This window comes from Archocentrus centrarchus, chromosome 16 (assembly GCF_007364275.1).
Source record: "Archocentrus centrarchus isolate MPI-CPG fArcCen1 chromosome 16, fArcCen1, whole genome shotgun sequence".
Lineage (NCBI taxonomy): Eukaryota > Metazoa > Chordata > Actinopteri > Cichliformes > Cichlidae > Archocentrus > Archocentrus centrarchus.
In genome coordinates, this window is record NC_044361.1 from 13179127 (window position 1) to 13192681 (window position 13555).

The 13555-nt window shown below is 41.3% G+C and overlaps 1 protein-coding gene across 1 annotated transcript in view; it reads right to left on the reverse strand.

The window, feature by feature from the left end:
• Positions 1-418: 418 nt before the first annotated feature.
• Positions 419-13555, reverse strand: part of znf407 (zinc finger protein 407) — a 151747-nt gene continuing 138610 nt past the window's right edge. Inside the window, exon 10 of the mRNA XM_030748966.1 lies at positions 419-2031. Within this exon, the coding sequence (XP_030604826.1) occupies positions 1184-2031 (848 nt within the window). The 3' untranslated portion in view covers positions 419-1183. The remainder of the gene's footprint in view (positions 2032-13555) is intronic.

A 13555-nucleotide genomic window follows, 5' to 3' on the forward strand; every position in this document is an offset into this window, starting at 1 on the left:
TCACACTGCTCTCCCACTCACTCCATCAGAAACCAGGCTTGTGTAGGGGCTTAAATGAATATTGATTCTCCCTCCAGTGCTGAATACTGCTGGGGGTGGGGGGGGGGTGGGGGGGGTTGTATGCAATGAACAGAATGGGCCTGATGGGGGGAAGAGATGAGAGGAGGACGATTAGGATGATGGTGATCATGATGACGATAATGATAATGGTGATGATAATGACTGTGTTAGTGATCAGAAAGCGTGATGAGAACCATCAGTCGATGCACGTATGTGCATGTCGCATGCATGATGCTGCTGTACTGTATGGATAACAGCAGCATTGATGCTGACATAACAATTAAAAGCAGTTACTACCAAGAAAATAAATGTGGACACACTTGCTAAAAATTAGGCTCAAACTTTATTGTCAGAAATGAAATGAAATTGCATTCATGTTTTTTTTGAAGTCATCCAAAAGATGAAGGGCTGACAAAAACCTGAAATGTATAATTGTCATTGCTACACAGAAAATATGTATAAGTCATTCATTCTATTACTGATTTGTAATTAATAGTAAATACACACACAAAAAAAAGGATTTAAAGAATAAAGATTACACAAATTAAATCATTTTGTTATACAGGGATCAAAAATAATCAGAATTTGCGTATAGCACAACAAAACTTTAGGTTGAAAATGAACTACAAAGAAATCAAAAATCAAGAAAACTGTTACTTCTGCTACAAAAGAAAACATATTTTCTTTATAACTCATTTAACTCTTAGCATATTAGATGCACTGTAAAAATATCTCATGAGGATGTATACTCATTCATTTCCTTAAGTTGCATTAATTAATTAAAGCCGTTAATATAGTCTTGGTGGCTGTGTGGATTGCAGATTAACTTGCTTAGCACCAAAAGCTCTTTCCCTCACTGTCGCTTTGAATAAATGATGTTTAACCTGAGTTCAGCGTAGCCCAAGAGAAGATGGTAAAAGTCGGGAGTGATGTACAAACTGAATCAAGCAGGGTGAAATTAAACGGGACAACGGAAGAGGAGGACGCAGAGAAACTCAACTGATGGTGAACATGTGGTCTAATGTGGGCTTTAACATAGCGAAACACGGGAACTAAAATCAAACATAAATCTGTAAGTAATGTCTCTCTCCTTTCACCCTTCCAGGACGATATTATGAGCAGCTCAATCCAAATACACCACTATTTCTTCTCCTGTTTGTTGCTCTTCCTGGTGCACGTCCCCATCACCTGTCCCAGCCTCTCCATACACACCTCCCTCCACCTGTAAGGTGCAGTTGTCCAGCTCAGTCACAATGTAGTGGGTGCCCTCATCATTGACGATGACCTGGGTCAGGCCTTCCTTCATCATCTGGGACGCGGCGAGTTGCAGCACTTCCTGCATGTCCTCCTGGCCGGTCCCCTGGATGACCTGCACCTGCTCCTCCTGCTTCACATCCGCCTGCACTTCACTCTGCACAGCCTCAGCTATCTCAGGGGTCAAGACCTCATGAACGATGGCTGCCTCTCCTTGTATTTCCTCCTGATGGCCCATTTCGCTGACTGCACTGAGCAGAGCATCGAGAGCAGTGGATGACTCTGAGACAATGTGACTTTGTCCAGTGGCAGCTGTGACTGCTACCCCTCCTCTGGCCACAGCCTGCAACTCCTTTCTTGCCTCCCCTGACTCCAGAACCACGTACTGGGTGCTGCCTCCGGCCAGGTGGGCCCCTGCGGATGCCACTTCCCTGCCTGAGGCTATGACTTGGCCATCTTCAGTGATATGAAGCACCTCGGCCACCTGGCCGGCCATGGCCAGTGTCTGCAGGGTGGCAGCGGCTGACTCCTCAAGGGCCTGGTCGATAGCCACCTCTCCGTCATCATAGCCCTGGATGATGATAACCTGTTGGACCTCGTCATGGTCGGGAACCTCAGAAGACTCCTTTCTGTACAAGGGGGAGCCCACAGACTCTGCTTCCACAAATGTAGCCCCCTGGCCTTTCAGACGACACTCAAAGGACTTGGATACGATACCTGGGGAACACAATAATACATTTCTCATTACTTATTTAATATTTAGCTAATATGCTTATTTTAAGTATCCAGTAATGAGAGGAGGATGTTCCATTTGCTAGACTGCTACAATTTACTGTTAAAAAAAATAAAAAATAATAAAGGTGTCTGGTTGTATCTGCACCCTCCCTGTCCTTCTAGCAGCCAGTATGACACTGAGGACTTTTTTTGAAGCCCAATCACAGGATAAAAATCATTTAGTGGCTAGATGGACAGGATCTCATTTAAAAGTGGTAAATAAGGAGTGGCAATTACTGCCTATACCACACATGGCATATATTCTTCTTTCTTTCCAATGTGTGCACACACCCGTGTATGTGTGTGTGTGTGTGCATCCATCACTGTGTAAAAAAAAAAAAGGAGGGGGGAGAGAAAAACTACATGGAAAGTTGACATAAAAGGTGATGTAACACTTCACATATTTGTGTCACTTAATGCATGAAAGGAGACAGAATATGGAGATATTCTTCTGGCGGGAGAGTGCGGTAAGATACGCCTGGTGCTAATTGAGCCACACTGTGCCCTCTCAGATCACAGGTTGCCATGGCGTTTCCAAGGTGATAGGAACAGTGTTAGAAATGCCATTGTTTAAACAGCGCCTGGCTCAGACACTTGTAGACTAATCTATGCAGAAAAATGGGAATTTGAGAGAGCAAAAAGGGGACTCTCATACCTCGGCTTCTAAATGCAGATGAACTTACTGTAAAATAACTGTAAAAAACACACTGTCAGTTCAAGTGTATATTTATTTACAATGTTACAGTCATACCCAAAAGTTTGCAGATTCTCCAAACACTTAAAATCTGCCTCCAAACCATAACTTTTTAGAAGATAAAACTTTTTTGTTTTTTTTTTAAACATAGTTTCTAAAAAACTGAGGTACAAGGTTTACACCCAAGGGTAACCGCGAGATCACACAGATCTCACTGATCTCACAGAACATAAAGGAAAAAACTCATCAATCATTGATATTCCTATTTTCACCTGACATTTAATGTCCTACACTGACAATGTGATCAGAAAGTCAGAGTTATGCTGCAAACAGCTGCTGACCCAACTGTGCCATGTCCTCCTTGAGTGTAAACAGGACCTGAGATACATTAATTTCAACTCTCACACTTACTAGACAAGTAGAAAATGACCACTCATTCTTTGGTGACAGCAAAGCAGATAATCCTGCACAGGTACACTTTTGGAATAAACAACATTTTACACAGCTGTACGTGAACAAAAGGAAACTATGTGTTATGACTGTTACTGACATAGGAGTGAACTACTGAGGCTTAGATGGATAGAGGAGAAAATTCTGGTTGCAGGCACCAAAGTTAAAGATTTTCAATACAGTACGCACAAATAAATGTGCAACAACCCAGAGCTAAAAAAGTAGGCATTCTCATAAAGCCACTATGCAAGTTTGTTATCGTCAGCGCATAACTTAGCGCTTTACCCTCTTTTATGGGTCAACTATTTGGTCACTTCTGGCTCCAAATGTCCAACACGGTGGTAACCAGAAATGCCAAAACCAAGGCTTCAAAACAGACTTCAGAAACCATCTTTTATATACAGTCTGTTCAGGCATCATAAAGACTAAAATTATTAATAACAATAGCTTTGTTTCACTCAGCTAATGAGAAGTTATAAAGTTGACTGCTTATCTGTGTCTCCTATATAGAAGTTTATCCTAAGAGCCAGAAGATGGGAACTCGTTGCAAATCGAGGTCTACAAACTTATTACACACACACACACACACACACACACACACACACACACACACACACACACACACACACACACACACACACACACACACACGCCTACACCTGTCCACACCTGCCATATTTATTTTAGAGAGAAGCTATAAAAAGAATGAAGCCAGGACTGATTTATGCAGAATGCTAATGAAATGATAATGAATTAACAAATTAATCTACATGTAAAAGAAAAAAAAATGATAATAGAGGATTGAAGAGATAGTATAGCAGTTTAAGTGTAGATAGACAAGGTGATTCTCTTTAAATCAAGATATTTCCACTCTACGTGGAACAGTAACTTTAATGAAGAGGGCAATCAGGCTGGGGCTTTATCGAGAGGGAGCGGCACTTATGTTTTAGGAAGATAATCTAGTATACATTGGGCATTATAGCTTAAATACTCACATGTGAAGTGCTCAATTCCCTGTTTCTGATAAACCTTAGGTCAGCCTGCTGTTTTGGTTGGTCTGCCTTTTCTCCAACCCTCTTTATTCTGTCTCTTCTCTCATGCTATAAGTGTCTTTCTAAATCCACTCTATATCTCTATCTCATTATACATGCAGGCAAAGCTAACATTGTGCATTTGTTTAAGGGCAAATCACCAAAAAAATTTATTGTGGCACTGCAGCACAGAGGCAACAAGTCTGTGTAGTAAATATCAATTCAGGCTCCGCTATTTGTAACCCAAGTGACAAGCGCCATAGTTAGTGTGTGGAAGGAGTCAGTTCTGTCAAAGGCAGCCAGAAGAAGGTGGCATTTTGAGCAGCAGAGGTTACCTATTTACACAGAGCTACAGGGCTGATGCTAACTGCCTACACCAAAATGCTTCGAGCTGAGAGGTCAGCTGGAGAGGACAATAACTCAGTGGATGTGCTTTTTCTACCACTGTATCACTGAATCTGTTTGCAAGTGTGTGTGTGTGTGTGTGTGCGTGAGATTTTAGGCACAAAAAGGCACATTAGTGTAGAAAGTAATGAATACAAGTTTGGATGACTAAAGCTCGGTCTCTGCCAGTTTTTGCCAAATATGTGTCGGTGCATTATTGTGTTTATATGAATTGTATTTATATTGGGTGGAGGGTTACGGTCAGGCCTAACCAGTGTGCGTCTGTACAACATGTGCTCCTATTTGTATTTGTCTCTGCATGCGCTCGCTGTGCTGCAAAATGTGTGGTGTTGTGCTGTGGGGGTGGCAAGGCTACGCGTTGCTAGTGTGTGTCACATTAGCCATGGGGTGCTGTCGGCGGGGCCCAGCGGCGGCCCGCTGAGGTTTATGGAGTGTCACTCAGTCGCTGCAGCCGTGAATCAAGTTAATGTTGCAGATCCCATCTCTTCAGTTGTCCTGCGCTCCCGGTGGAAGAACAACATTTGAACAGCGTGATTTGGCCCCGGCGAGAGGCTGATGCCTGTTTAATATGTGTTTTGAGTGTTCTGACTGACTGACTCCTTTAACAGGAAGTAGGAGAGAGGGTGAGAGAAAGAGAGAGGTGCAGTCTGCTTTATTGGCTGTGATCTGAGACAAGATGGAGGCTCCCTGAGAAGAATAAAAGAACAGGAGGAAGAAAAGGATACACAGACAGGCAATGATGTCATCTGGATGTCCAAATGAGAGAAATAAATATCTTTAGGTATGTTTTTAATGCTGATAATCAATTTCTACACAGCATATAATACTGTATATGTGAGAAGGATTTTCACTTTTTATATCTGTTTGGGACCTGCAGGGGTACGTGTTTGTCATTTTTATTTAACTATCAGGATGACTAGTTTACAGAAGAATTTGCAAGGCAAAAATTTAAAGAGTGGAAAAGAAGAGAAGAGCCTGATAAGTGAAAGGAAAAGATGATCTTTTAGTTGGAGTCTACATTCTGTAATAAATCAAATGCCACTTTTGATTTGATCTGACACACAGGTTTTCTTTCCAATTAATCCCAGAGAGTACAGTGGGTTGCTGGCACAACCACCTTTCAAGATCAGTCCTAGCTGCGCTAGTAGAACAGGATCGTGCTCCCAAAAACTGCCTGATTAAATTTGATGTCTACCGCATTTACAGTAAGTTGTTATAATCCCCTTATTCTTTTAAAAACACTGCTCATTGTTCACAGTCTGATTAACTGTTGGAGCGTGGTCAGAAAAGAATCCAAGGAGAACACAACTGTGTGCGCTGTATGGGGAGATAAACGTGCTGAAAGTGACTCTGTTCTCCAAATGTGATAACCTCTTATGAATGAAATGCTACAAGAATTAAACATAACCTTATTTTGCTGGAGGCTCCTCTGGAACCCCTTTAATGACCATTAGGTGATCCCTAGACCCCAGTTTGATAATCATTTGGTGGCACTTTGTTCTCTACACTACTTGGTGTGTAAGCATCGAGCCCGTGCAGAAGTCTCCCTGCTCTGTGTATGGTACAGATGTGATTATTGATCAGTGGATCAATGGGCTGGCCAGTGGCGGGGGGCCCAGGGGCTCTAAGTGGCATTACTTTAGCTCGGAGAGGCCGCCAAGGGAGCGGTCAGACAGCACTTACCAGCAGTTAGAGAAATTAACCTTAACACCAAGACACTGGCACACACACAATCAATTACACTCACTGTAACACAGGTCAGGGTGCTGCAAATGTAAGCCTACTTGCACATGCACCTGTAATCAGGCAAATGGTAAATGGACTTTTCTTATATAATGCTTTTCTACTCAAGTTGAGCACTCAAAGCGCTTTACACAACACGTTTGCATTCACACCCATAATAGTTTCTAACTATTCGTACACACATTCACACTCTGATGAATACATCGGGAGCAACTCGGGGTTCAATATCTTGCCCAATAATACTTTGGCATGCAGACTGGAGCAGCCAGGAATCAAACCACCAACCTTCCAATTAGAAGATGAGCTGCGCTACCTCCTGAGCTCAGCCACCCAAGAGCACAATGTTAGTCTTGTTAAATTCAGAAGGACGTTGTAATAGTTAGGATCCTAAACTCAAATTTAACATCTCACGTTAACTTAAAAACAACTCAGAGTAAATCCTAACTGGTTGTTGAAAGTGTAGAAGACAAAGAAATCAACCTGAATAGATACTACAGCAAGCAAAGTCAATTATACGGTATCAAACTAGTTCTTGAGACAAGAAAGGAAAAAAAAAGGCTCACCAAATCAATTACAAGGTCAATGGCAGGACCATGAAAAAGCCAGAGCTTATTTTGGGAATTTTGCACAAAACCCTTTACAATCCTTTTACCAGCCGATTACCTTCAATTATAGATATGAAGCCAGCGCCTTAAAAGGAGCATGATGGAGACCCCTAAAACTGACACACATATGGCTGTTATTTGTGGAGATGAGGTGGTGTGTGTGTGTGTGTGTCAGAAGCCTTTGAAGGTGACACTGCTAAGTAGATAAAGTATTGGTTCTAGGTGGATCCAGGTCATCGGGGATGGCCTGCATATGGGGGTTCAGTGCATGTCTGGGTGTGAGTATTTAATGCATATAAATGTATGTTTGTGTCTATTTTATTATTTTGCCTACATGCTGGCAACAGTGGTGATTTTATTTCCAGGTCATCCATACATACACTTCCATTCTTGAGTACAGTATCTTTGGAATGCATTGATGGAAACTCTTTGAATTTGGCACAAACACTCACTTGAACTCAAAGATGAAGTGATTAAATTTTAATGGTCAAAGGTCACGGCACTGTGACCTCATTAAATCATAGCACTGTATGTAAAAGATGGACATACCCACCGTGAATCAGTGGTCAGAAAAGGCTAATCTTGAAGCTCCTGGCTGTTGAATCCTTCGGTCATTAGAAAGAATGTGTGTTTAAGCCGTTCTGTTTTTCAGAGCTGGCAGATATGTCCATCTTTTATATACAGTCTGTGCGCAAAAACATGTTTGGCTTTAACTCAAAAATTCATACCTTAACTATGGAAACGTTTCACACAGAAATGTAGTAAGATCATTTTAGTTTTCTTTGTCAAACAGCGTTTTGATTGATTTTTCTATTTTGTTTCAGTCATTATATAAATGTGAATATTACCTGTTAAAATTTTCACAAGTTTAAATCTTTATTAGCATCATCACTATATAATACATGCACATGCGACTGTTGTCTTAAGTTTTATACAGTATGACTGACTTTGCAGGCACATTACCACATGTGTTTCCTATACTTTTGGGGCAGGTGTGTGTTTGTCTGCCCGAGTGTGTGTGTGTGTGGACCAACTAGCAGGTCAGCCGAGGTCCAGCTAGTGATGACTTTACTTTGTCTGATAGGGACAGCCGCTACTGTCACCTTTACAAATGCTATGAATCAACGCCAAGGAGGGACAGGCCGGCAGACCAAAAAACAACCAATTATACAGCATCCAGATTGACACTGGGTGGACAGGGCAGGGAGAGAGATGGAGGCACACTGAACACACTCCAAGGACGAATAAACACAGGAGAATGAGGCCACAGACTGACAGGGAGCCTTCTGGGCTGTAACACTGACACGGTGACTTTGAAGACCAACATGAATCCATCAGCGGCTAAGTGGAACTTAAAGAAAATGTTGAATGTCTTTTTCATAATTAGCTAAACTGTGACAGAAATGCACGTCTGGATTGGTATTTTCTCTAGCCCACTCAAGTTAGATTTATGTGTTCTCTATTGTGTTTCCTGGTTCCTGTGAAAGGTTAAGTGTTTCCTATAGATTACAGGCTGTTTTTATTTCCATTGTTTTAAATGTTCTGAGACTGAGTGAAGAGTTCTAGTCTGGCGGGAGAGCTGTAAGTAACCACAACCATTTCTTTCATGTTTTCCCCCATTGTTTGTCCATTTTGTCCTGTGGATTATGGAAGCTAAGAGGATCGATCAATCAATCAACATCAAAACCTCAAAATCAAGACTTACAGACAATGGCTTAAAGACAGAAACAGCCCAGAACTAATAAAAACTACAGAAACAGAAAAAAATATTGATGTTTACTAATCTATTATCCTTCTTCCCACACACAAACATTCAAATTAGCCATATTTTCAAAATATATAGTAAATGTCAGCAACATATAATCAAAGAACTGGCATTTCTGATCCACATAAAAAATAGTAAAAGGGTTAAAATCCATCATAGAAGAGTGTAAGAGTAGTGTAATATGTTTTCTCTAATAACAGTTTCAACAAACAAGAATGCAAAGAAGCCGAATGTTGCCTGATTTACTCTCAGGAAATCTCAGAAAATCACCCACAATTTTCCAGCATTTTTTAAATTGCTTATTCAACCTGGGTCACGGTGGGCTAAAGCCTATCCCAGCAGACAGCAGACAGGGTCCACCCTGGACATCACAGGGCAAACACAGAGAGACAAAAAAATACCTTAAAAAGGCCACAGTAGCAGATTTGAACCCAGAACTTTTCTTGCTGTTAGGCAACATGGTACCACTTTGCCCCCTCACAACAACTCTATGTGGGTGACAGTTTTTATTTTTACAATCCACACTGGAAGCTGTCACATATCTCTCTGAAGCTGATGGCCGGTTGCTTGCAGACATTTCAGGTGCCAGTTGCCTAGGTAACCCTCTAATGTATTTACTACCAGATCATATGTCAATCAATGGTATCCTGCGCTCTCATTGGTAGTCACCTAATCACTCACCTGGAAGATGAGAAAAGTTTCTTTCAGGCCCCGCCCATTCTGCATCGTCAGCAGTTATTTTCCCCCAAAGTCGCTCACCTTCTATGGTCTTCGGTTGCTGTGCTGCAGTGAATCGCTTCCAGAGCGGAGGCGGCTTTAGGGGCAGATTGAAAGCTGCAGAAGTGCTGTCTGTTAGGTCTCACCTCTGCTAACAGACTGAGCTGGGGCACATCACTGTGTTTGAAGCACGGGTGCTTTTCAAAGCACTTTTAATTACATTGACAAATAATAAGGTCTGCTGTGAAGTACAGTCTCACAGTCTGTGCTTCAGTTTTGGGAAATGAAACTTGAATATTTTACTAACCTGTTACTCAGCACTAAATGAAAGCATGCGTGGCAGTGCTCTTCACCCAGATTATTGATGCAGCTTGTGAACCAAGATAGCCACCATTAGCTCAAAACGTAGCATTTCACCCTCCACATACGGTCACTTCTGGCTTCGATAAACCAACACGGCGGTTGCAAAAACTCCACATACAGACTCCAGAAACCAATAGTCTATGCTGGCACTGAAAGTACACAGATGCCGCAGTATTTAGCTGCTCATTAGAAAGACAAGAATATTAATGACAACGTATACAATGAATGAACAAAATTACCATAACTGTAATAACACATAAAACCCTGAACAATAAAATACAGTAGTCCCAACAGCTGAGGTTGAAAGGGCTCAAGAGGTGAGAAATACAACACACACACACACACACACACACACACACACACACACACACACACACACACACACACACACACACACACACACACACACACACACAGTGTGTGGTCAGAGGGAGCACAGGTCGGTGTCCTGCTCTCAGCTCTTTTTCTGCTGACGGAGGATGACCCAGTGTGAGTCTAATCTGCTCCACACTAACTCTATCTACTTCATGTCCCCCGTGTGCCCCCACAGGGAGAGAGGGAGAGAGACACGAGGTGAAAGGTAAAGAGTAAAAGAAAAAAACAAAACATGTTTCATCATTCAAAGAGCTGCTGTTTCTTGTGGTCACTGAGTTACAGTAGTTACAGTATGTTAAATAACAGTTTTTATTTATTTATTTAACCTTTATTTAACCAGGAAGCCCCTCCAGATTAACATCTCTTTTTCAAGGGAGACCCGGCCAAGAAGGCACACTATTACAATGTTAAAATTAAATCTAACCCCAAAACACAAGTGGAACCAAAATGATACGAGGTCCAACTTATGAATAGCAATTACACTCTTCAGTTACTGAAATCTTTAGGAGAGCTCTAAACTCTCCCAGAGAGACAAAAGCATTCAGCTTTAATGCGCTGTGAAGGTTGTCCCATGACCGAGGCGCAAAATAAGAGAACGCTGTATGACCAAGTTCAGAGAGAAATCCTGAGTACTCTAAAGAGAAGCCAACCAGAAGACTGCAAATCACAGCTGCTATTTGAAGGTACTAAGAGTTTACACAGGTAAGAAGGAAATGTCTCCTTAAACTCAATGAAGACCAAGAAACCATATTATAAAGTACACAGTGATGTGTACTGGACAATGAATATGATATAAAATGTCTAAATAACAAACTTTCAGTTATAAAGAAGGAAACAAATGGTCTCACAGAGGAATTAAGTATAAATGATAGTGCTGTCAGTTAATGGGTGACCTGGGCAGGCAGCTATCATTAGATGTTTCAAGAAAACTTGCACTAATCACTTCCTCCAAGACCAGATGCAGCGGACTTTCAAATTAATAAGTGTAAATATGAAGGCTCCGTTATCCGGTACAGCTGATACAGGATGCACTGGCTTTGCAGGAGAGTCCCTCTCCAAGATCAATGGTGTGCTTTACATCCCAACATGAGCATCTTGTACCACAAAACACAGGCTGCTGAGAATTGATGTGGTTGGCTGTGGATTTAAAAAAAAAAAAAAAAAAAAGGCAAACGTGTGGGAGGTTGATACAGCTACACAAAGTGAGGCCTGATCAACCTCAGCAGGGCTGTCAGTGAGAGGGCGTCTGGTGCTGAAAGGCCTGAAACACCTGATGACTGCAGGTTACATCACTGATTATGTGCCCTAGAAAAGCATCAGAAGATACATCATTTCAACTTTAAAAATGAGTAACCAGATATGACTAATGTATTGCTTTTTGTTGGAGTGCCGGTTATTTCCCTGATGCTGTAAATCACAGCTATTTGCACTCTCCAGATGAAGGTCAGAAATGATCACAGTGTGATGGCCAGATGCGAGTAGCAAAAAATGAAACAGAATAGAGCGAGGAGGCGTGTAAGAGCCTCATCCAAGAATCCAAGAGGGGAGGTTGACATATGAAACAATAACAAAGATCATAACACTTTTCTTTCCCATATTCCCCCTCCTTCCCTTCTCTCACTCTCCCCATTAGAACTTCCTCCTATTTCTCTGTCCTGTTTCCTTCTTCTAACTCTCGCGTCTTTCTCTCAAAAGCTCTGGAGGTGGACCTTTGATTGCTTCTTTAATTAGCAATGTCAGACGGCTCTGTGGATTTACTGAGGATGTCGAACTTCTGCAGATAATTGCATGCCTTTCCCTTTCTCTCTTTTGCTACATCCCTCCCTCCCTCCATCCATCCCTCCATAGTTCCTTCACTTTGTCCCCCTATCTATCCCTCTCACTCACTCTCCCATGATTTAATGATTAATTATGGATGTGAGTTTGAGAATAAAAGCTTTTTCACTAATCAAAATGAAATTTCCCCCCCATTCTGGTAATTACAGTGTGAAGATGATGTTGCTGATGTCTTTTTGTTGCCAAGGCCTGAACTGCGCAGTGATCTGAGGTCCGTCAAGGCGGATGAAGTGAATAATCGCAACATAATGGCTTGCTTCAGAATTTCTAAAAAACTGGGTGGAGAAATGAAGTCAAAGTGGTCTCAATTGGATTGAGGGAGAAAGGGAATAAACAAAGAGACAGAAGCAGAATGCTTTAGAAAATCTTAGTACAGAGGCCCAGAAAGGGAAACAAAGAGAACAGCCATCAGTCATTCAGGAATTATTTCCTTTGTCTAAAGCTTCAGTTTAAAAATGCATTTAGGGTTGCAACTTTCTTTCCTAAACTGTAGATTATTTTGTTAACTAATTAATTGATTTATTGGTGTGCGAAATGTTGGAAAATAGTAAAATATGTCCATAATATTTCCCTTAGGTCCAAGATGGCATCCTCAGAGTCAAAAATAATACTATTAAAACACATTTTTACCACCACAGTAGACACAAAAAAGCAGCAAATCTTTACAATTAAAGTTCTGTAAGTAACAAGTATCTGGCTTTTTTTGTTTCAAAAAGACAGATTATTATTATTCGCTTAAATTCAAAGGAAAGTGGACATAGAGATACAAGGACCAAACATAATCTAAGGGAAACAGGAGACAAAATGAATTTGATGACATGCACTAGTGGCATATAAAGTTAGGGAGAGAAAAGAGCCGAGTAAAGAGGAAATGCTCAGTGTATTCTGTTAAGACCCACAGCAGCCTGAGCCTATAATGGCATAACTAAGGGATGGTTCATGGTCACCTGATCCAACTTATCAAAAAGGAAAGTTTGAGACCCCGTTTACACGAGAAACAATCCAGTGGAAACGGCGTCCTTCTTGTTTTTGAAAAGCAACGCGTTCAGATGGAAACGTTTTAAAAACGATCTCCATTCACGCGGAAACGCAAGACGCTGAAAATGTTGTAGTTCCCATTGCCAGGCTGGAAGAGTCGCAGAAACGGTCCACTCTGGAACCCGCTCTCAAAAAGTATCGTTTTCACAGAGTGGAATGCCGTTCTCGTGTAAACGGGAGGACTTTACCGTTTTCACCTGAAGGGTGATCTTTACTTAAAATAAGTTTGATCATATTCATCTTCTATTGTCTGACATTTCAAAGAAAATTGTGACTGTTTTAACACAATGCACTTCTAATTTGCACATATGCATTATTGCCACAATATACTGTTGATTTGAAACGTTACTGTGACACCCATAGTGTGTTCAAATAAGTAAAAGACTATACATTTCTTTCCAGGAGACAAACTGCTTCACAGATGTGATCATACAACTTGTTCTGC